The sequence below is a fragment of the Dama dama genome, chromosome 20, assembly GCF_033118175.1.
Source record: "Dama dama isolate Ldn47 chromosome 20, ASM3311817v1, whole genome shotgun sequence".
Classification (NCBI taxonomy): domain Eukaryota; kingdom Metazoa; phylum Chordata; class Mammalia; order Artiodactyla; family Cervidae; genus Dama; species Dama dama.
In genome coordinates, this window is record NC_083700.1 from 97,252,433 (window position 1) to 97,277,774 (window position 25,342).

The 25,342-nt window shown below is 37.6% G+C and overlaps 1 protein-coding gene across 2 annotated transcripts in view; it reads left to right on the forward strand.

Annotated features, from left to right (window-relative positions):
- The first annotated feature begins 4,173 nt into the window (after positions 1-4,173).
- Positions 4,174-25,342, forward strand: part of IPP (intracisternal A particle-promoted polypeptide) — a 34,997-nt gene continuing 13,828 nt past the window's right edge. The window contains exons 1-6 of one of the 2 annotated variants that reach the window (XM_061122027.1): positions 4,174-4,310; positions 7,452-7,793; positions 9,648-10,079; positions 16,242-16,397; positions 17,869-18,036; positions 24,954-25,091. In XM_061122027.1, coding sequence (XP_060978010.1) covers positions 7,502-7,793; positions 9,648-10,079; positions 16,242-16,397; positions 17,869-18,036; positions 24,954-25,091 — 1,186 coding nt within the window. In that variant the 5' untranslated portion in view covers positions 4,174-4,310; positions 7,452-7,501. Of the gene's footprint in view, positions 4,311-7,451; positions 7,794-7,868; positions 8,020-9,647; positions 10,080-16,241; positions 16,398-17,868; positions 18,037-24,953; positions 25,092-25,342 lie in introns of those variants that run through there. The other variant, XM_061122028.1, reaches the window with a different exon arrangement.

The window sequence follows — 25,342 nt, forward strand, 5'->3', positions numbered from 1 at the left end:
AATGGGTGTTGAATTTTGTCAAAGGCTTTCTCTGCATCTATTGAGAGAATCATATGGTTTTTATCTTTCAATTTGTTAATGTGGTGTATTATATTGATTGATTTGCAGATATTAAAGAATCCTTGCATTCCTGGGATAAAGCCCACTTGGTCATGGTGTATGATTTTTTTAATATGTTGTTGGATTCTGTTTGCTAGAATTTTGTTAAGGATTTTTGCATCTATGTTCATCAGTGATATTGGCCTGTAGTTTTCTTTTTTTGTGGCATCTTTGTCTGGTTTTGGAATTAGGGTGATGGTGGCCTCATAGAATGAGTTTGGAAGTTTACCTTCTTCTGCAATTTTCTGGAAGAGTTTGAGTAAGATAGGTGCTAGCTCTTCTCTAAATTTTTGGTAGAATTCAGCTGTGAAGCCATCTGGTCCTGGGCTTTTGTTTGCTGGAAGATTTCTGATTACTGTTATGATTTCCTTGCTTGTGATGGGTCTGTTAAGATCTTCTATTTCTTTAGAACCTGTGTCTCTTATGTCTCCTGCATTGAGAGCCAGTTTTTTACCACTAGCGTCCCCTGGCAGCTTATAAACATCTTTTTACTGCCTAATCTCAATAATATAATCAGGTGAGGTAAATTAAAATAAAAATAATAATTTTGCACTCATCAGATTATACAAAATTGAAACATTTGATGATATTATGCATTAGCAAGGATGAGAAGCCAGGAAACTCTCACGTTTTCACTGCTGGTGGAAACGTAAATTGGAAAAAAGAGTTTGGAAAAGAAATATTTTCTACTGAAATTGAAGATGCATATATCCTACATAGCCTATGTTCCAGCAATTCTGCTGCTAGGTATATGCTCCAAAGCACCAGTTTTCAAATTTCTGGGTGCAGTACAATAGTTGTTGTTGTTGTTCAGTCTCTAAGTCGTATCTGAATCTTCATGACCCCATGGACTATAGCACACCAGGCTTCCCTGTCCTTCACCATCTCCCTGAGTTTGTTCAAACTCATGTCCATTGAGTTGGTGATGCCATCCAACCACCTCATCCTCTGTTGCCTCCTTCTTCTCCTGCTTTCAATCTTTCCCAGGAACAGAGTCTTTTCCAATGAGTTGGCTTTTTGCATCAGCTGGCTAAAATACTGGAACTTCAGCTTCAGCATCATTCCTTACAATGAATGTTCAGGATTGATTTCCTTTAGGATTGCCTGGTTTGTACTCCTTGCAATCCAAGCAACTCTCAACAGTCTTCTCCAGCACCATAGTACAAAGGCATTAATTCTTCAGGGGTCAACCTTCTTTATGGCCCAATTCTCACATCTGTACATGACTATTGTAAAAACTATGGCTTTGACTATACACACCTTTGTCAGCAAAGTGAAGTCTTTGCTTTTTAATGTGCTGTCTAGGTTTATCATAGCTTTTCTTCCAAGGAGTGAGTGTCTTTTAATTTCATGACTGCAGTCACGATCTGCAGTGATTTTGGAGCCCAAGAAAATAGTCTGTCACTATTTCCATTTTTTTCCCTTCTGTTTGCCATGAAGTGATGGGAACAGTAGCCAGGATCTTAGTTTTTCTGAATGTTGAGTTTTAAGCCAGCTTTTCCATTCTCCTCTTTCACCTTCATCAACAGGCTCTTTAGTTCCTCTTTGTTTTCTGCCATGAGGGTGGTATCATCTGCATATCTGAAGTTATTGGTATTTCTCCCAGCAATCTTGATTCTATATTTTGATTCAATACATATTGCCATACTATAGTAAACTGTGGAATTAATTTTAGTGGTGCTGAGGTATAATTTCCTGAAAGGTAAAATGTTGATTTTCACAAAAATATAAAATAAAAGGAAAAACATGCTATTTATCTCATTAATTAAAGAGGGAGCCAGTAAAATGTTACAGGAATGTTGTATGAATTTGCAAAGAAACAAGAATATTAAAATGAATTCACCAACAGAGGCAAAAGTGGTTTACTATCCTATGGATCAATAAAATAGAATGCTTGGGAGTATCTTTTCTTCAAGGTGGACAAGAATTATTTTAAATACTATAAGTTTCTTGTAAACTATATTAGTTGACAGAAAGACATCCCTATGGATTTGAATTCTTCCAGTATCTACTTAAAAAATGCCCAATGCCCAGGCTTACATTGGAAAGTATCTTTTGTTCATTTCCATCTTTGACAATTTTTCCTGACAGCAATTCTTTTTCAGCATTTTTTTTTTTTTGTAATGAAATAAGAAAGAAGGAATAGAAATTTAGTGCATTGTTGGTACTAAGTATAATTACATGTTGGGGGCCTGGGTAGCTGCACCCAAATGTACCTCAGTGGCATATTGATTATTTTGAATTAAAGTAGCTTAAGAGATGGCCAACACAAGAGGGACACTCTGACCCTTCTTCCTATCTCCCTGAAAGCAGGAAATAAATCTCTCATGTGACAGGTGCACTCCCTGCATCTGGAGCTAGAAGGACACTCTTATCTTCAGAGATAGGGAATTCAGACCAGCAAGCCTGTATAAACAAACTTTGTTACTTCCTCTAATTTACTACCCCAAGCCCAACCTCTGTTTAGATTTTTCACTAATTGAACTCCCCAAACCTAGTTTCTTTGTCCTGTCAGTTCCTCATAAATTTATTGTTTCTCTGTCTAAAATTATAAAAGCTACCTGCTTTAGCCACTTCTTAGGCCCCTTTCTATGAGTGGTCCTTGTGAACAATTAAAATTGTTTCTTTTTCTCCTGTTATGTTTTGTCTTGTGTCATTTTATTACCAGTCCAGCCACAAGAAATCAAGATGTGTAGAGGGGGAAATTTCCCCCTCTCCAACACGAGTTTTGTGAATTTTATTTTTTTATCTAACTATGTGCTACGCATGTGGTTATGGGATTTGTTGTAGAATGTTTTTGTTCTCTGTGGGCTGGGGTCAAAAGGTTTGAAAGCCATTTTTAAATGTGCTGAATTATGAAGTTCAATAGTTTCAATAACTGGACGTTTTAATTTGTCCCATCCACTCACAGTGCAGAGACTCAGAAAAAGATCTGAGTGAATGGCAAGGAAGTGAAAAGTGTTGGGTAGTGAGTGAAGGGCGCGGGGGATGTTGGGGTGTTGTGTGTGTGTGTGTGTGTGTGTATGTGTGTGTGTGTGTGTATTTGTGTGTGTATATAATTTTGAAAAGATTCCATGAGGGATCGGGTAGAGAGGGAGGTGGGAGGGGGGATCGGGATGGGGAATACATGTAAATCCATGGCTGATTCATGTCAATGTATGACAAAAACCACTACAATATTGTAAAGTAATTAGCCTCCCACTAATAAAAATAAATGAAAAAAAAAAAAAAAGTTTCCATAGTTCTCTTCTTCAGGGGCCCACATGCAAATGAGACATATGCTGCTTTGTAAACCTCCCTGAGGAAAATTATTTGTTGCAAACTTAAATAATAGGGCTACAGAATTTGTAAGAAAGATTCTTACAAATAAATACATAACAAAAAAAGAGGAAAACATTGTACCTAGCAGAAAAGGAAATGATGGATAAACTTGTAATTCCTTTCACTGCAGAAATGACTTTATCCAGGTCTTGGGTGTGGGTAACACTGAATTCTACTCTGAATGTTCTCTCTGTGGAGTAGTCAACAGTTTTGGAGGGATCGATTGGCCTGGAGGTGCAAACTCTTAAGCCCTTTATGTGAAGAGACACGCTCAATCGTGTCCGTTTCTTTGCGACCCTATGGACTGTACCAGGCCCGTCTGGAGTAGGTAGCCATTCCCTTCTCCACGGGGATCCGCCCAACCCAGGGGTAGAACCCGGGCCTCTCGCATTGAGAGCAGGTTCTTTACCGTCTGAGCCACATCTAGACGGTTGTGGACTCTCTGGGATCAGCGTCATAGGCTGCGTGAGGAGACTAGGTCCCGACTCTTTCATTAGCACGGATGCTCGCTGGCTGTCTGGGACGCCACAAAAATCGAGAAAGGGCAGGCGGCGTGGAAAGGGCGAGCCCGCCAGCCTCCACAGGCAGGAGGTTAGGCTGGCCGCTGGACCGTTGCCTGCGAGTAGTCAAGTACCAGCCGGGCGCCGCAGCAAAGCAGCACCAGGAGGCGCGGCTCCCCGGGAGCTGAAGAGCAGTGCGCACGCGCAGACCCGCCTGGCCAGCGAAGCGGACAGGCCCGCTCCCCAGACCTGGCCTTGCCTCCGGCACCCGGCCGCGGAACGCACTGCCTAGTCACCCCGCCGGGCTTTCCCCGCCCATTCTGCGCGCTAGCAGATCGCGGCTGCGCGCGCAGAGCCTGAGCGGGCGCCGGCGGGAAGGGGAAGCGGCGGGTAAGAAGGGCCCGCGTCCCGGGGGCATCTGTGACTGGGTTGGGAGTTTCCTCCTCGCCTCTGTCTTTGTGTAGGAGCGTGCGAGGAGCCTCCGGAACCGGCTTCCTCCTGCTGTTCAGGCATGCCTCTAATAATCGAAGTGTTTTTGCCCTCACCGGAGTCTAGTCCGGTCTCCACCTGCTTCTCGTCTCCCCGGCCCAGCCCTCCCCCCCCCCGGGAATCCGAGGGCCAGCAGATGTCGTCAGACCTTCTGCTCTCGCCAGACCCATCTGAGATGCCTTCCTGGCTGTTTAGGTAGCGCCGTATCGTTTAATCTGCCTTTAGTGGCGTAGCATCCTAGGAGTAGCTCTCCGGGTCCAGCCTCCAAATCAAGCACAAAGAGCCCCCCCGCCCCTCCTTTTTTTTGGACGCTCACTCGTCCTGGGATTCTTTCTGACACCCCTGCTGAGTGAAAGCAGCTTCCAGATGGTCGAGGCAGTGAATTTGAGGCCACTAAACAAAGATTCTCTTTGCTTCCTCTGAGCGTCTCCACCGTTTCCTTAATAATCCACCTTTAAAATTTGTGTCTGTTGAGGCGCGTCCCTTACATCCCTATGCGATGGCCTTGAATTAAGCTCTTTCCTTTTGGAAATGGGGTGACACCACGTACCTCCTTTTGAAATGAAGTACTCCACTGGCAGTGGGATAGTATCAGCAGTTACTAAGAAGTGTAATAATAGTAAAGGAGGATTTCTGCTGTCTGCTGCCAGAGTGGATGGATATTCAGTCACTTTTTGGTACCAGGAGGAAGCGTTTTATCTCAAGCTATGCTTGATGCCCTGAAGTTGGGGGCAGAGGAGGTACTTTGTAATTAAACAAATCGCTGAGTCCAAAATCTGCTGACAGGAAGAAATCTAAAACAGAAAAAGCCTGACTGCCATGCAATGTTTAATAATATCTGCAGATCAAATTTCTATCTAGAGCGAAATACACTTTTTCTATTCAAGTTAAATGTAATATGTTTATGTTGGTGCTGATGTGAAGTTTTAGCAGCTACCTTGTAACTTTTCAGTCCGGTTTCTCAATAAGTTAATTCCTAAGTAATCATAATAATCAGCTTAGTTGTTTTTACTTTGATAAGTTTTACTGAATGCTGAAAACTTAGCCCCTCCCACCATTTCCGTTAGTCCACTAATTTTCCTTGATATCTAAATGCCTTTGTCATCTTAGATTTCTCTTGTGCTTCATCTCGATATATCTTATATTACTGGATCATAGTTTCTTTTTTCAAAAAGTAACTTGGATTTATCCCTTTGATTCTCATTGTTGAAGCTGGAAGTCTCTTTTCTAAGACTTTGCTACCTCTTAGCACATCCTCCTGAGAGCTCAAAAAACAAGTCTGAAACATGACTATTGTCATGTTTATTCTTAATAAACCTATAAAGGTTCATGTTCAAACTTATTTGCTTGGGTTTCAAAGCTCTTTCTCTCTGTGCCCATGATATTATAGGAAAAACCCAGGATTTAGAATCAGACCTGGGTTTAAATACTAGGACTATCGTTGTACTAACACTGTGTCCTTGGGAAACTGAGCTTCAGTTTCCTTCTCTTATTTCGAATAACAATATCTTTTCTTCCAGCCTCTAATTATTGTGAGAATTACAATTGGCATAATGTGTGAAAAAGTTGTCAGAATTAAATAAAAACAACCTAAGCTATTGTTATTTCTTAGTGCCCATTTATTTCACAATCATTTGAAAACAATATATGTTAGACACTGTGCTACAGTTATGAAAGATAGTTCCAAAAGAATTGTCTTTCAGGGAACTTTCAGAGTATGTGTGTTCATAGGGAGTAGGGTGACAAGGAAGAGTGTGATTGTTGTTTAGTCGCTAAGTTGTGTCTGACTCTCTTGAAACCCCATGGCCTGCCAGGCTCTGTTCATGGGATTTTCCAGGCAAACTGGAGTGAGTTGCCATTTCCTTCTCCAGGGGATATTCCTGACCCAGGGATTAAACCTGCATCTCCTAGAGGTGGATTCTTTACCACTAAGCCACCAGGGAAGCCCCCAGATTGTGATAATGGGCTATAAAATAGGTATGGTTAGGGTGAGCACCAAACCTGGAGAACAGAGGAACAGGGGTTTTCTTGGAGGATATTAAGTTTGAACAGTCTTGAATTATAACAAAGATCCAGACAGAAAAGGTGGGGAAGGGTGTCATGAAAGAGATGCCTTTAGAGAACTGCAAATTGTTAGATTTTATTGGGGTATTAAAAGTATTCAAAGAGGATTATAGGAGGTAGGATTGGATGGGTAGACAGAGGTAAAATTTGAAGGTCTAAATTTGAAGTGCTAAAGGAAGTGAAGAAATTGAAGGATTTTAAGCAGACAGTTGGCCTGATCACAATTGCTTTTTTTTTTTTAAAGAGAACACTTAAGTTCTTTTTTTAAAAAAATTACTCATTTATTTATTTTTGGCTGTGCTGGGTCTTCATTGCTGCACTGGCTTTTCTCTAATTGTGGCGAGCCGGGGCTACTCTGCAGTTGTGGTCCCTGGGCTTCTCACTGTGGTGGCTTCTCTGTTGCAGAGGATGGGCTCTGGGGCATCTGGGCTCAGTAATTGTGATTCCTGGGCTGTAGAGCACAGGCTTAATAGTTGTGGTGCATGGGGGTAGTTGTTCCTCTGCATGTAGATCTTCCTGAACTAGGGGTCAAACTCCTGTTTCTTGCGTTGGCAGGCAGATTCTTTTCTACTGAGCCACCAGGGAAGCCCCACAATTGCTTTTTGAAAGTTCATTTTGACTGCCCTGTGTGCTTCCTTACTGCAGTGTACACGGCTGTCCTTCTACTTTTGTGCCTTTCCTTATTTTCTTTAGTTCACCGTCTACTCATACCTTAACACACTGTCACTCAATATCCAGTTCAGGTTCCATTTCTGCTGCAAAACATTGTCCAGTTATTTTAAACCACATTATTTATTCCCTTCTCTGAAACCCTGTTAGGAATAGTACCACACAGTTTAGTCCTTACTAGTTTCATGTGTGTTTTATGTCCCTAAATAGATTTTAATTTCCTTGAGGATAGGGAATGTTTCATATGTATATGAATAGAAGACATGCTAAACACAAAAATTTGTTGCTTGGTCTCTTTCTTTTTTTCAGGGTAGGACCAGATTATGGGCAACAGTCCTTTTAATTGATCTGTCATCATCATGGCTAATGAGGGCTGTGCCAAGGCTGGTGATAGTCATTTTTCATTAGATAAACATGCTCAACTCATCTTGGCTCAGATCAATAAAATGAGGAATGGACAGCATTTCTGTGATGTGGATCTGCAAGTTGGGAAGGAAACTTTTAAAGTTCATCGGCTGGTTTTGGCTGCCAGTAGTCCTTACTTTGCAGCTTTGTTCACTGGAGGAATGAAAGAGTCCTCAAAAGATGTTGTACAGATTCTAGGAATTGAAGCTGGAATCTTTCAAATACTTTTAGATTTCATTTACACAGGTATGTAAGTATTATGTTGTTGTTTAGTTGCTAAGTTTTGTCTGACTTTTGCAACCCTGTGGACTATAGCCTGCCAGGCGCCTCTATCCATGGAATTTCCCAGGCAAGAATACTGGAGTGGGTTGCTATTTCCTTCTCCAGGGGATCTTCCTGACCCAGGGATTGAACCCGTGTCTCCTGCATTGGCAGGCAGATTCCTTACCACTGAGCCACCAGGGAAGCCCATGTAAGTATTATTTGTAGTGTAAATATATATGGAAAAAAGTTTTGAAAGGGATACACTAAAGTGTTAATATAGGGAATTCCCAGGCATCAGGGGTTAGGGCTCCACACTACTGGCAAGTCAGAAAAAAAAAAATAGTGTATGTCTGTGTTTGGGAAAACGTTTGATTTTCATTTTTATACTTTTCTGCCTTACATCTTTTCATGTGCCAGTTGGCCATCTGTATGTCTTCTTTGGGGAAATATCTATTTAGGTCTTCTGACCATGTTTTGATTTGAGTTTTTTGGGGTTTTTTGTTGTTGTTGCTGCTGTAAAAATGCTTTTATTAACCTGTAAAGACTTATTAAGTTGTGGGGCCTTCTTTTTGTTATCTCAAGTAATCCTTGGCTTCATCCAGTACCATTCCTTAAGTTACCTTCCATCACAACCCATGATGTTATCTTCTCCAAATTTGTAATGAACTCTCATTTCATTCAATTAAGTCTTAGATTTCTCTGCAGCCACTACTGTTTATTCCCATGGTGAATTCCATTTCTTACACTTTTGGAAAATTCCCTATTTGCATTTAACAAGCCGTATTCTTCCTCTTAGCATAGTGTCTTTGGCCATTCATTCATATATAATAAATTTTTTGGGCACCTAGTGTTTGGGAATACAGAAAGGGCAAGCTTTTTCTTAAAAGACTTTATAAATCTAATTGAGAATACAAACACTCAGTTTATTGAATGTTTTAAAAGGGGTAAACGGAAATTATGAGATTGAATGGAGGGACTTCCCTGGTGGTTCATTGGTTAAGAATCCAGTCAACCAATGCAGGGGGCCCAGTTTCAAACCCTGGTCAGGGAACTAGATCCTGCACACAGCAACAAAGATTCCCTATGCTGCAACTAAGACCCAGCTAGGTAAAAAAAAAAAGAACTCAAAAAAAAAAATAAAAGATTGAATGGAGAGTTTATCCTTATTAGGTAGGATATCCTTTTCTTTCTAAATATAATTGAGTATTTGATTTCTTCCCAAAGTTGTCATAAAAGTATATGAAAGTGAAGTCCTCTGGAAAGAGATTGGTATATATAGTTACTTAAATGTTAAATGTTTAAAACTTCTCATATGTTATGGACTCTTGGTTATACCTCACATTAAAAATTAACATTTATATGGCACTTTATTGTAATGAAGAATATGGCCCATGTCTTACTCACTCCTGTGCCTCAGTTAAATGTTTGTTAGATGCATATAGCCTTATGTTAAAAGCATGAACTTTGATGTCACTCCCTACGTTGCATCTCACTTAACCATGTGACATAGGGTTGAGTTACTTTAACTTTCCAATTCTGTTTTCTTAATATAAATATAAGGGGGAAAATCCTACTACATGGGGTTGTATGGAGGGTTAAGTGAATGTATAGAGCAATTAATGCTGTGCCTGGTTCATTGTTAAGTGCTCCATGCATGTGCAGTACTATTATCATTTAGGTTTGGCACCTTTCTACAAGTTCTTTGTTGCCTTTTACTGAGTATCCATCTACTCCCACAAAGCCTGAGCTATCAGTGGAATCAAGTATAATGCTTTTTGAATATAAGTCAAATGTTTGTTTTATTTTATTGGTTATTTTGTCTCCCTGCTTCCCTAGGTATAGTGAACATAGGCGTGAATAATGTCCAGGAGTTGATTGTTGCAGCAGACATGCTACAGTTGACTGAAGTTGTTAATCTTTGCTGTGAATTTCTGAAAGGACAAATTGATCCGCTGAACTGCATTGGGATCTTTCAGTTCTCTGAGCAGATTGCCTGCCATGATCTTCTGGAATTTACAGAAAACTACATTCATGTCCATTTCTTGGAGGTTCATAGTGGGGAAGAGTTCCTGGCACTTACAAAAGATCAGCTGATCAAAATTTTACGAAGTGAAGAGCTTAGCATTGAGGATGAATACCAGGTCTTCTTAGCTGCAATGCAGTGGATACTGAAAGATCTGGGAAAAAGAAGAAAACATGTGGTGGAAGTGCTGGACCCAATTCGATTCCCTTTATTACCTCCTCAGAGACTTTTAAAGTACATAGAAGGTAATTTTTTTGTTCCCATGTTAAATTAGTCAGTTTTATCCAGTGACCTTTCCTCTGTTTGAAATGTGATAGTGTTTTCATTTTTCACTTCAATAGCAAACATTTATTGAATGGTTAATATATGTAAGATACAACTTTTGTATTTTGTAGGTATAGTAGTATTTCAGTATTTCTACCCATTATTTTAATCAGATCTTTATCTTGAGGTTAACTACCAAGGGAGATAAAAGTATTGACAGAGCTAAAAGATTCCTGCAATTTTTGGTAGTAGTACTAATTATTTTAGCATAAGATTTCCTCTTGCCACTTCGAAAAATTCAGAAAACCTAAACATTTAAGGAAAATTATATATGCTGAACACAAAACCAAAACTCAATAAATCCTATAAGTCCTCTCATTATAAAATTAATTGTATATTGATATAATAATACAGCTTCTATGTAGTCTTTGAATATACTTAAGTTCTAAACTTTGAAAACACTTTTTACCATAGTATAAAATAAATTTTATCTTTATATTAGAAAAATAATATTTAAATTTATTTTTAAAAACTACTTTGGACCAGTTTCAAGATTTGAAGCTTTAACTCTTGTCATTTAGGATGTGACTGACATACAAATATTTTATTATGAATTAATTATAGTATTAGCATTAAAGTTGTAATTATGTGATATATTTAATGTGGATTTTTAGGTTTTTCCACTCTTAACAGTGTCAACAGAAATTTGTAATTTTTTCTCAGTGATATCTTGTATTAATGTATATATCATTAATTCTCATTATTCATATATATATAGTCATTTCTCACTGACTACTACTACTGTATAGTTAGTTCTCACTAACTACTACTATTTATGGTAGTTATCCTCTATAAATTTAGCAAGAACAGTGATCAGCAAATACTGAGCCATTGTTCCTAAGAAAAGCATGATGAGGTAAGTTCTTACAAGCCTCTGGTCACAAAATTTTTGTCAGCTGATCAATATATAAACTTGTTTTTTTGTGTGTGTCTGTCAAAACCCCCTCATTTAATGTATACTGTTGATTCATTAAACTCATGGCCAACAAAACTATAACTCAAGGCTGAGTGAAGCCTAACATGTTAGCCTTCTGTAAGACACATCACAGCCTTCTTGCACTTACAAACATTAGACATGGTACTTTAGCAGTTATGCTTAGGGACTATTTTAAATAGTGAAAAGGCCAACAGAAAATACAAAGTGAAAACCATGATGCTAAATAAAATGTGAAGGGGACACTTGTTTATAGTGAGAAATGAAATAAGATGGCAGAATGTCGCCTCTTTCAGTCTCACCTGGAAACATGGAGGTTAGGTGATTCAAATTTTTTGCCACTATATGGCATGTCTGTGAACCACCAGGAAAGCACTGTGAGTGTTGATTTGGGTTGCAAATTCATGTTAGTGAGTAGATGTATTCATAAGTAAAGAATCCGCAAAAAATGAAGACTGGCTATATTTAAATGCTAAAGCAAGAGAAAAATTATCCAGACACGTTTTTTGTGTGTATCATCTGAGAAGTTAGGAGTGGGACAAAGGCTTTCATGGTTGAATTGACTTTTCCAAAGTGCTGCAGATGCAAAGTACTGAAGGGAAGTTCCCTGGAACTGGGGCATGTTTTCCTATGGCTTTTTAATGTTATAATATTAAAGTCTTGTACTGCCCAGTAGTTATCACCTAAGGACATTTCACTGGAATAAAACTGCAGGGAAGCAAGGGAGAAATAAATGGAGGATTTTTTCCAAGGGCAACCTTCGTATTTTTCAGTATTTTAATACTGAAACTTAATCTCTGATCATTTTAGAGAAAAGATGGACAATTTATACAGAAAACTAATGAGACTCTACCACAAAATTCAGTGAGGGAGCAAAAGATTTCATTGAAATGGTTAAATTGTGTTATGTGAAATGTGTAGATTTTCCCCTATGGTGTATAATTCAGGTAATTTAATATTATTAGTATATGCTAACATATCTTTTTCTTGCATTTTGGAGAACGATTTTACTTTTTAAAAATGGTACATGCTCTTATAAAAACTTTAGGTAATAAATTATTAAAAAAGAAAACAACAGATCACCCAAAGTTCACCATACAGAAATAGCCAGTTATAATTAACATTCATTAAACATCATTCTAGATGTCTTTGTATAGGAGGATGGATGATGGGTGGGTGTATGGTCGCAAGGGTGGATAGAAAAAAAATTTACAAGAATAAGACTCATTCTGTCATACTATTTATAATACAAAAAAGATAACCTAAATCTCACTAAAAATTAACAAAGAAGAAACTAATAATTATTTTTAGGGAAATGTTTAATCCCAAGAAATATTCATTCTAAAAAGTTTTTACATGATAAAAACAAAAAGATGAGCCTCATTAAAAGGTGAAACCATAGTTTCACTTTGTGTTTCAGTTTTAAAGTTTAGATTATCTGCTATGAAAAATGAGGTAATTAGTATTGTTATTTTTCTCCTTACCTGCCTCAAGGTCTACATAGCGCTTATATAGATACTTTTCAAATCATGATCCTCCTAGCTCTGTGCTGTTATTCTATATTTAAGTGGTTTTAATGCTCTGTACCAGTTTTTTAACAGTAGTCTTTTTGTTCCTGAACTTTCTTTTATTTTTGGGCCCTGCAGCACTGCTTGCAGGATCTTACTTCCTCCACAAGGGATTGAACCCAGGTCATCACAGTGAAAGCACAGAATCCTAACTACTGGACTGCCAGGGAATTCTCTGAGCTTTCTTTTTTGATTTGTCATTTGGTTGGTTTAATTTCATCACCAAGATTTTTTTTTTTTTTTTCTAAGAAAGGTTCATGATTACCATATTTGCTGATTTTTTTTTCTCATATCTGATAATTTCTATTACCTTTTAAATTTAACAGATATTTGTGTGGGTACAATATGCTTAATTTATGAGCATTCCCCACACCTCCACCCCAAGTTTGTAAGGCGTGTTTTGTGTTTTTTTTCCAATGACTTGCTTTTTCTGCTTGGATGCCTAAAGAATTCTCTTTCATTATTCTTGATTTGTGCTCAAGTTTGCCATTTTTTCTTAGACTATATCATATACCCTTTTCCCTTTTTTGGTCATGCCCTGTGGTGTGCAGCAATTTTTCCTTCATTTTGGAAAATTTTTCCTCTGTGAAATTCCTGAATATTTCTAATGTTTCCTTTGGTGGTCTTCATCCTTGTATTGAAAACTTTTTTGTCCTTCGTATTTGTAGTCTTATAATGTAGGAAATCAGTCCTGAATATTCATTGGAGGGACTGATGTTGAAGCTGAAACTCCAATACTTTGGCCACCTGATGTGAAAAACTGACTCATAGGAAAAGACCCTGATGCTGGGAAAGATTGAAGGTGGGAGGAGAAGGGGAAGACAGAGGATGAGATGGTTGGCTGGCATCACTGACTCAATGGACATGAGTTTTTGAGTAAACTCCTGGAGTTGGTGATAGACAGGGAGGTCTGGCATGCTGCAGTTCATGGGGTTGCAAAAAGTCGGACACGACTGAGCAACTGAACTGAACTGAACTGAATGTTAAAATATTTTGTCTTTTGCTCTGTGCTCATATTTGTTTTAAGTCTTTACTCCAAATTGCCAATTTGATTTTTGTCTAATGAGTTTCTTGCTTCTAATTTATTATGTCTGCACTACTGTCACTTTATTTCCTTAGCAATGCATCTCATTTTGTCTTTGAGCCTTTTTTTTTTCCCATATAGGATCTTTATTCTTAAAAATAAATCTATCTTGTGTATAGAGAATCTGTTTCTGTTATGTGGCTAATGTTTTCTTCCAAATTGAATTCTTCAGTCACTTTCTCTTTTTTTTTTCCTCTGGGGTATACTTAAATAGTTGTATTGCTATTTCTTGATATACTGCTCATGCTTAACTTGGCAACTCTGTTCAGATCTGCTTGCTCTGATAGTTCTCCGTGATACACTTTCTATCTTGGTATTTGTTGTTGTTGCTCAGTTGTGTTCAACTCTGAGACCCTATGGACTGCAGCATGCCAGGCTTCCATGTCCTTCACCATCTCCCAGAGCTTACTCAAACTCATGTCAACTGAGTTGGTAATAGTTGGTGATGCCATCCAACCATCTTGTTTCTCCATTGTCCACTTCTTCTCCAGCCTTCAGTCTTTCCCAGCATCAGGGTCTTTTCCAGTGAGTCAGCTCTTCACATCAGGTGGGCAAAGTATTGGAGTTTCAGCCTCAGCATCAGTCCCTCCAATGAATATTTACAATTGATGTCCTTTAGGATTGACTGGTGTAATCTTCTTGCTGTCCAAGGGATTCTCAAGAGTCTTCTCCAACACCACAGTTCAAAAGCATCAACTCTTTGGCACTCAGCCTTCTGTATGGTCCAACTCTCACATCTGTACATGATTACTGGAAAAACCATAGCTTTGACTTTACAGACCTTTGTCAGCAAAGTAATGTCTCTGCTTTTTAATACGCTGTCTAGGTTTATCATAGCTTTTCTTCCAAGGAGCAAGCGTCTTTTAATTTCATGACTGCAGTCACCATCTCAGCAATTTTGGAGCCCAAGAAAATAAAGTCTGTCACTGTTTCCACTGTTTCCCCATCTATTTGCCATAAAGTGATAGGATCAGATGCCATGATCTTAGTTTTCTGAATGTTGAGTTTTAAGCCAGCTTTTTCACTGTCCTCTTTGACCTCATCAAGAGGCTCTTTAGTTCCTCTTTGCTTTCTGCCTTAAGGGTAGTGTCATCTGCATATCTGGGGGCTTCACAGCTAGTGGTAAAGAATCCTCCTGCCAATTACAAAGGAGATATAAGAGACAATGTTTTGATCCTTGGGTCGGGAAGATCCCCTGGGGGAGGGCATGGCAATCCATTCCAGTATTCTTGCCTGCAGAATCCCCTGGACGGAGGAGCCTGGTGGGCTACAGTCCATAAGGTCGCACACAGTAGACATGACTGAAGTGACTTAGCATGCACACATGCATATCTGCATATCTGAGGTTATTGATATTTCTCCTGGCAATCTTGATATTACTACTCTGTTTCTCCCACCTAAAATTTGATTGCTGTGTACTGTGTTCTCACCACTTCTTCCTAGCTTGAGGCATGAGGGTGGTGAAAGAATAGATATCTGCTCAGGCTAAGGTTCTTGCTTGTGGGCCTGGACTCTGACTTCTTTCTTGGTGAGGTCCAATTATTGATCTGATATCAAGACCTACTTACCCAGCCAAGAATATGTCTCACTACTGCGGATTTTGGCTACCACTGAGCTCTGTTAGATGGCAAGCCCCGCTGATCCTCTCTACCTTTACTGATGGTCCTGTAAAGAATTTTTCTTATAATGGTTTTGCTCTTTGACTTCAGTTCTGCTTCTTACTTGCTCATTCTTCTGGTTTCCAAATTCTAAAGTTATTAGTGAGACCTCTCAAGATTTTGTTAGTTAACCTTCTTTCCTCAGTATTGTTTTTTGGATGCAGAGACAAGGCTTAGGGACAGTCCCTTGCTAGCATATATAATGCTTTTATGCAAATTAGAAAATAGTGCCCTTTCCTGGAGGCCAGTACTTATTGCCAAGTGGGACACAGGTTGACTTTCATTCCCAATTCATTTTTTCAGCTAAGCAAGCTTGAGCAGAATAACCTGCCCACTCACGCTCATTGTCTTTTTTAGGACCTTATCCGACTGGAATCTTCTATTTCTTGCTTTGACTGTCATTTTCAAAGTGTATGACATTATTTTATATCCTTTTGTTATTAGGTTCTAAGTATAGATCTTTGGGCAATTTTATTTTTTCCTTTTGTTATATAATTGTGATCCTGTTTTACCTGGTATCTTTATTTAATAAGAGATTCTCCATCATGTGTTTTCAAATTGAATCTAATGAAGCATATTTTTAAAACAATCTTTGATTTAAGGAAAGTATATATTCTTTGGTTCAGTTCAGTTGCTTAGTTGTGTCCAACTGTTTGAGACCCCATGGACTGCAGCACGCCGATGCTGTAAAAAATATTTGGTATTATAGGAAACAAACTCCAATGTTTGATGATGAGCTTTCATTTTTTGATTATTAAATGTATTTCATTTTCATGGAAATATGTCTTTTTGATATTGTTTAAAAGTTGATTAAAACATCTTTTTCAATATTGCTTTAGGAATATCTGATTTTAATCTTCGTGTTGCATTGCAAACGCTTTTGAAAGAGTACTGTGAGGTGTGCAAATCTCCCAAAGAGAACAAATTTTGTAGTTTTCTGCAGACATCTAAGGTTCGACCTCGGAAGAAAGCAAGAAAGTACTTGTATGCAGTAGGTGAGAACCTTTTAAAAAGTAATATAAATTATCTTTATTTTCAGGATCAAAACCTTTTAAATTTTTGTTGTTATTAAACATGTGAGAATATGCAAGTATGTCAAATAGGCATATTTAATTTCACATACAGGCTGCCGATTTAGAAATTGCATTTATATAGTATAGTGGACACATCTAAGAATAAAGATATTTATTTGATGTCTATTATTTGGTGATTTAAATCTTTGAGTTCTTAGATACCCAGTTATTATCAAATAACTGCCTAAGATATACTGCTTTAAAAATTAATATTTGAATTCTAGTGAGAAATAGGAAAATAAATCTCAAATGTATTAACTATTCACAGTGTCTGAGATGGTCTTTAGGGATAACAGGAACTAGTGGTCTCCAAAGTGTGGAAATGCAGGATAATCCAAAGGAATATTGTATGGACATTTTGTATTTTATTTTATTGTAGTGTAGTGTAGTGTAGTTTTTTGGCCATGCTGTACAGCTTGAGGGATCTTAGTTCTCTGACCAGGAATTTAACCTGGGCCACCTCAGTGAAAGCACAGAGTCTGAACCACTGGACTGCCAGGGAATTTCCTCTATTAAAAAAAAATATTTAAAATAGAATTTAAAATATTGATATATATCAACAAATCCAGATTTATAGACATAATATAATTTATATATAAGAACTTTATGTATAACATAATTTAGAGTATGTTTGTCATTGCATGTGTAATTTTATATATACTATAGCATATAAATGTATAATTTTTGAATGCTCTTTAACGTTTTTTATAATGGGATGTACAGTTAAACAAGGATTTCAACCCTCACTATTTTCTTTTTTTTTTTTTAACTCTCACTATTTTCTAATTGAAAAAGATATTAATAGGGACTTGCCTGGTGGTCCAGTGGTTAAGAATCCACGTTGCAGTACAGGGAACACAAGTTTGGTCTCTGGGTGGGGAAGTAAGATCCCATATGCTGCAGCGCAACTAAGTCTAAGCAACACTGCAACTGCTTAGCCCACAGGCTCCAGAGCCCATGTGCCACCACCACTGAGCTCTCAAGCTGCAAATACTGAGCCCAGGCTCTACAACTAGACTCTGTGTGTCGCAATGAAAGATCTCTTGTGACACAACTAAGACTCAGTGCATGAATAGAAATCACAATGAAACTTCCTAACTAGACAGATAAAAAGTTCTAGATTTACGTTTTATCTAACATTTAGTTATGACCAGGACCAGGTGGTAGAATATTGAGGTTGAACTCATTGCATTTAAGCCATCATCTTTTAGGGCTTGGTACATTTAAGAATAATAGATGTGCATCTGACAGACTCTAAAGTTAATGTATTCCTTACTATGCAGTAGTTATATTGAAAATCTAGATGTAGAGGGCTAGATTTTTCTTGTTACTACCATTTCCGTATTTAGCAGTAAGGGATTTGCTGTGTACCTGCTTTCCTTTCTTTATTCAGGTGGATATACTCGATTGCAGGGCGGTCGTTGGAGTGATAGCAGAGCCCTCAGTTGTGTAGAACGTTTTGACACCTTTAGCCAGTACTGGACCACTGTGTCTTCACTTCATCAGGCTCGATGTGGACTTGGAGTAGCAGTTCTGGGAGGAATGGTCTACGCAATTGGAGGTAATAATGAAAATGCTTATTTCCATTTTTAGACTATAACTCTTAAGTTGACTACATTCTTAAATGCTTTATATATTTTGTTGGATACTCTGGAGTATATATAGATATAGTTGTGCTTATGCTGTAAAGAGCAATATTGCATAGAAACCTGGAATGTTAGGTCCATGAATCAAGGCAAATTGGAAGTGGTCAAAGAGGAGATGGCAAGAGTGAATGTCAAAATTTTAGGAATTAGCAAACTAGGATGGACTGGAATGGGTGAATTTAACTCATTATAATCTAATACTGACCATTATATCTACTACGGTGGGCAAGAATCCCTTGGAAGAAATGAAGTAGCCATCATAGTCAACAAAAGAGTCAGAAATGCAGTACTTGGATGCAATCTCAAAATGAATGAATGATCTCTGTTAGTTTCCAAGGCAAACCATGCAATTTCATGGTAATTCAAGTCTATGCCCTGACCAGTAATGCTGAAGAAGCTGAAGTTGAACAGTTCTGTGAAGATCTACAAACCTTCTAGAACTAACACCCAAAAAAGATATCCTTTTCATTGTAGGGGACTGGAATGCAGAAGTAAGAAGTCAAGAAACACCTGGAGTAACAGGCAAATTTAGCCTTGGAATACAGAATGAAGCAGGGCAAAGGCTGATAGAGTTTTGCCAAGAGAACACACTGGTCATAGAAAACACCCTCTTCCAACAACACAAGAGAAGACTCTACACATGGACGTTACCAGATGGTCAATACTGAAATCAGATTGATTATATTCTTTGCAGCAAAAGATGGAGAAGCTCTATGTAGTCAGCAAAAACAAGACCAGGAGCTGACTGTGGGTCAGATCATGAACTTCCTATTGCCAAATTCAGACTTAAATTGAAGAGAGTAGGGAAAACCACTAGACCATTCAAGTATGACCTAAATCAAATCCCTTATGATTATACAGTGGAAGTGAGAAATAGATTTAAGGGACTAAATCTGATAGACAAGTGCCTGAAGAACTATGGAAGGAGGTTTGTGACATTGTACAGGAGGCAGGGATCAAGACCATCCCCAAGAAAAAGAAATGCAAAAAAGCAAAATGGCTGTCTGAGGAGACCTTACAAATAGCTGTGAAAAGACGAGAAGTCAAAAGCAAAGGAGAAAAGAAAAGATATACCTATTTGAATGCAGAGTTCCAAAGAACAGCAAGGAGAGATACAAAAGCCTTCCTCAGTGATCTGTGCAAAGAAATAGAGGAAAAAAATTGAATGGGAAAGACTAGAGATCTCTTCAAGAAAATCAGAGATACTAAGGGAATATTTCATGCAAAGATGGGCTCAATAAAGGACAGAAATGGTATTGACCTAACAGAAGCAGAAGATATTAAGAAGAGATGGCAAGAATACACAGAAGAACTGTACAAATAAGATCTTCATGACCCAGATAATCACGATGTTGTGAAGACATCCTGGAATGTGAAGTCAAGTGGGCCTTACGAAGCATAACTACGAACAAAGCTAGTGGAGGTAATGGAATTCCAGTTGAGCTGTTTCAAATCCTAAAAGATGACGCTGTGAAAGTGCTGCACTCAATATATTAGCAAATTTGGAAACATCAGCAGTGGCCACAGGACTGGAAACGATCAGTTTTCATTCCAATCCCAAAGAAAGGCAATGCCAAAGAATGCTCAAACTACCGCACAATTGCACTCATCTCACACCCTAGTAAAGTAATGCTCAAAATTCTCCCAGCCAGGCTTCAGCAATACCTGAAGCTGAACTTCCAGGTGTTCAAGCTGGTTGTAGAAAAGCCAGAGGAACCACAGATCAAATTGCCAACATCTGCTGGATCATCAAAAAAGCAAGAGAGTTCCAGAAAAACATCTATTTCTGCTTTATTGACTATGCCAAAGCCTTTGACTCTGTGGATCACAACAAACTGTGGAAAATTCCGAAAGAGATGAGAATACCAGACCACCTGACCTGCCTCTTGAGAAACCTGTATGCAGGTCAGGAAGCAACAGTTAGAACTGGACATGGAACAAGTCTGGTTCCAAGTTGGGAAAGGAGTACCTCAAGGCTGTATATTGTCACCCTGCTTATTTATCTTATATGCAGAGTACATCATGAGACATGCTAGGCTGGATGAAGCACAAGCTGGAATCAAGATTACCGGGAGAAATATCAATAACCTCAGATACACAGATGACACCACCCTTATGGCAGAAAGTGAAGAAGAACTAAAGAGCCTCTTGATGAAAGTGAAAGAGGAGAGTGAAAAAGTTGGCTTAAAGCTCAGCATTCAGAAAACTAAGTTCATGGTATCTGGTCCCGTCACTTCATGGCAAATAGATGAAACAGTGGAAACAGTGGCTGAGTTTATTTTTGGGGGCTCCAGAATCATTACAGATGGTGACTGCAGCCATGAAGTTAAAAGATGCTTACTCCTTGGAAGGAAAGTTATGACCAACCTAGACAGCGTATTAAGAAGCAGAGACATTCTTTTGTCAACAACGGTCCGTCTTGTCAAGGCTATGGTTTTTCCAGTGGTCGTGTATGGATGTGACAGTTGGACTATAATGAAAGCTGAGCACCGAAGAGTTGATGCTTTTGAACTGTGGTGTTGGAGAAAACTCTTGAGAGTCCTTGGACTGCAAGAAGATCCAACCAGTCCATCCTAGAGGAGATTAGTCTTGGGTGTTCATTGGAAGGACTGATGTTGAAGCTGAAACTCCAATACTTTGGCCACCTGATGCGAGGAGCTGACTCATTTGAAAAGATCCTGATGCTGGGAAAGATTGAGGGCAGGAGGAGAAGGGGACAATAGAGGATGAAATGGTTGGATGGCATCACCGACTCAATGGACATGAGTTTGATTAAACTCTCAGAGTTGGTGATGGATAGGGAGGTCTGGTGTGCTGTGGTCCATGGGGTTGCAAACAGTCATACACGACTTAGCGACTTAGCTGAATTGAATTGAATAAACATTTGTTAAATAAATGAATGAAAGGAAAAGCAAACAGGACTTGCCTGGTAGTCCAGTGATTAAGAATCTGCTAGTTAATTCATGGGACGTCAGTTCAATCCCTGGTCCAGGAATTTCCCACATGCTGCAGAGCAGCTAAGCCTATGCACCACAACTACTGAGCTAGCAACAAAGATCAGTCGCAGCCATAAATAAATAAAAGTTAAAGAAGAAAAAGGAAACATAAGATACTGAATATTTCATACCAGAGGGATACTGTGACTTGTTACCAGGCAAAAGATTTAGGTTTGGTTTTATGAAAAAATATTCATAAAATGTAGCATCAAAATTTAGGTCAACGTTTGTGATGAAAAAAATTTTAATTCTGAAAGCTGAATTACAAATCTTTTTTTTTTTTGGCTGCACTCCATGGCATGTGGAACCTTAGTTCCCTGACCAGGGATTGAACCTGCTCCCCCTGCGTTGCAAGGCAGAATCTTAATCACTTTATTGCCTGGGAAATCCCCTTATGAATCATTTTTAATTAACCAATTTTCTGAACAGTGGCATGTGTAAAAACCATGTCAGCTAGACATTGGTACTTAATTAAAATCACTGTGTTTCTAAAACTGTTATCAATTCTAAAATGATTAATGAATAAAATTAAATAAAAGGGAATTTGAATGTGGGAGAGAAACAATTATCAGAGAAGGATCTGAAGAGAAATGAATGCTAACACTTTTGATATCCAGGTTTATTTTCAAGTAATTTGTTTTTATAGTGACCAGTCTTGTTAGATCATCTCTAACTCTTACGACCAGTTTTCCCCTTTATTTCAATGGGTCATTCTCAAATACTGAAGGTTGTATATCAAAAATCTTACTATTATTTTCCAACTATGACATTGTCAGTTTAAAATGAGAGATATTAAATAATATTTTATTATTATTTTTGGAGAAAGCAATCATCAATCAAAAACTGTTTATTAAATCAATAAATGTCATGGTGCATCTGAAAATTCTAACAAAGAAATTAGAGTTTTGAGCAATAACTTCTTGTCAGTATAAAGAGCATAAGTCTATATAATCTTTGGCTGTGATGCTCATAGTTGTTTTAGGTACATTCTGGCAGTTGCGTTGCATGAACTCTCTCATGTTTAATGTAGGGTCACAGTGTCCTGTGTGACATTTCCATATATATGTATCCCTTTCCTGATACCACAACAGTATAAATGGGAGCCTTTCAAAACTGCCATGACTTTACTGGCTATAATTACTGTCAACATTACTGTCTTAACATATTATTTAAAATATAATTTTTAAATAATTTTTTGTTATCAAAGTAATTCAGGTTTGCTATAGAAAATTTTGCTGAAACTGAAGCATATGAAAAATAAAATAAAAACCACCCATAGTATAATCATACCACCAAGAGATAATCACAGTTAACAGTTTATTTCCTTCTAGATATATATGTATCTGGGTTACTAAGTATTATATTTTAAAATTAAGATATAATTCACATATAAAATTCACCATTGAGAGTGTTAAGTTTAGTGGTTTTGATATATTCACAAAATTGTGCAACCATCACCACTAATTACAGCAATGCAATTAAAAGACATTTATTCCTTGGAAGGAGTTATGACCAACCTAGACAGCATATTAAAAAGCAGAGATGTTACTTTGCCAACAAAGGTCCGTCTAGTCAAGGCTATGGTTTTTCCGGTGGTCGTGTATGGATGTGAGAGTTGGACTATAAAGAAAGTTGAGCGCTGAAGAATTGATGCTTTTGAACTGTGGTGTTGGAGAAGACTCTTGAGAGTCCCTTGGACTGCAAGGAGATCCAAGCAGTCCATCCTAAAGGAGATGAGTCCTGGGTGTTCATTGGAAGGACTTATGTTGAAGTTGAATCTCCAATACTTTGGCCACCTGATGCGAAGAACTGACTCATTTGAAAAGACCCTGATGCTGGGAAAGATTGAGGGCAGAAGAAGGGGACGACAGAGGATGAAATGGTTGGATGGCATCACCGACTTTATGGACATGGGTTTGGGTTGACTCCGGGAGTTGGTGATGGACAGGGAGGCCTGGCATGCTGCAGTTTATGGGGTTGCAAAGAGTTGGACACTGAGAGACTGAACTCAACTCAACTCAACTCAACTGAACACCACTAACTTCAGGACATTTTCACCACTGCAAAAGCCACTGTTTATCAATTAAGGAAAATCTTATACGCGTATAGGGAAGTATTTACTAGCCGTGTTCCCAGACTCTAAGTCAACATTGTAAGCAGGTCTTTCTAAGAATAGGCAGTTTTAGGCCTGCTCTGTTAACTGGTTTCTGTACAGAAAGTTTTGTATACATTGAAGATTCTAGGCCCTCATAAAATTATATATGCTGAAAATACCTTTTCCTACTCTTCTGCGTCATCTTTTACTCTCTTTATGATATCTTTGGTAAATGAATGTTTTTAATTTTAATGTAGCCAACCCTATTATAATTTTCCCTTTATGGTTAGTGTTTCTTATATCTTTTTAAAGAAATCCTTGTCTACTCGAAAGTCATGAAATATATAGCTTTATTAATTTTTAAAAATTTTATAGTTTTTCCATTTACATTTAGGTCTGTAATTCACCTGTAACTGAATTTTATAGATCATATTAGTGAGGAACTAGTTTCATTTTCCCCATATATATATATAAAAACAATTCCCAGTGTTTTTGTTTACCTGTTCCTCTGCTGTGCAAACTATCTCATATCCCTAGTAATCATATATGCATGGATCTGATTCTAGAATTTCATTTCTATTCCATTGATCTCTCTGTCTATTCCTGTCTTGTTATAGCTGTACTTTAAGTCTGATAGGCTTTTTTAATAGGGAATTTTCTCTCTCCTTCGTATTCTTTTTGGGAGTGCTTTGCTATTCTACCTCTTTTATACTTCCATATAAAATTCAGAATTAGTTCATCAAATCTATTTTTTAAAATAATACTGTATGATTCTACTTATATGAGATACTTAGAGTAGTCAGAATCAGTAAAACAGAAAGTACAATGTGTTTACCAGGGGCTAGGGGAGGAGAGAATGGGGAGTTACTGTTTAGTAGGTACAGAGTTCAGTTTTATAAGATGAAGAGAATTATGGGGATGGCTGGTTGTGATGGCTGTATATCAATGTGAATATATTTAACATCACTGAACCATATTCTTAAAAATGGTTAAGATGATAAATTTTATGTTATGTGTATTTTAATACAATAAAAAGGAAGAGGTTTCTTAAAAATTGGAATTTCTTTAAATCTGTAAATCATTTTGGGAATAATCATCTTTACATTGACACTTATAATTCATCAACACGATACATCTCTTCATTTATTTATATATTCCTTAATTTAAAAATTTATCTAAATAAAATTTATAAATTATATCCATAAAGGTCTTATATTGGGTTGGCCAAAAGTTCATTTGGATTTTTCCATAACATCTTACAGAAAAAGCTGAACAAACTTTTGGGCCAAGCCAAATACAATCTTTGATTGCATTAACTTCTCAGTATATTATATTTTAAAATTCTATTTTTAAGTGCTATTTAAAATTTTTTTTTCATTTTCTGTTTGTTGTTAGATAAGCATTGCATTAAAACTCAAGTTGTAGCAGAGTCTGCTATCTAATCTATGAAAATATAGAAGTTTCAAAATGCAAACTTTATCCCCAAAAATTACATGGATTGTTCGGGTAGTAGAATTAGAAACAGGTAATAGTCAACTTTGCTTAATTAAGTGGGCATTAATAAATGACAGTGCTATGATTAAAAAATAACACATGGTGGGCAAATAAATTTTAATGAAGAATATAAAATCAGACATAATTTTTGAATTCTGACAACACAGAATGCCATTGAATATTATACTGTGGTTTTAGGCTATTAACATTATTAATTCTTCTCATATGTGTCTTTTATTTGACTCAGGTGAAAAGGATTCAATGATTTTTGACTGTACTGAATGTTATGATCCAGTTACTAAACAGTGGACAACTGTAGCTTCAATGAATCACCCACGCTGTGGCTTGGGAGTGTGTGTATGTTATGGGGCTATCTATGCTTTGGGTAATTATTCTCTCCAATTTAAAGATATCTAATATTATTTAAATTCTTAATCAAATTCTGCTTACTTTAGAAATTTTCCTTCCTTCCCATAAGAAACTTGTGTCTCTTCAGTTTTAAAAGTTCTTATTCTCAAAATTATACTACTTGGGAAATACTGTCAAGTATGGAACTCTTAGGAAATACTGTCAAGTATGGAACTCTTAGAAGGAGATGGGGATAAAATACAGATGAGATGTCTGGAGAAGCATTTT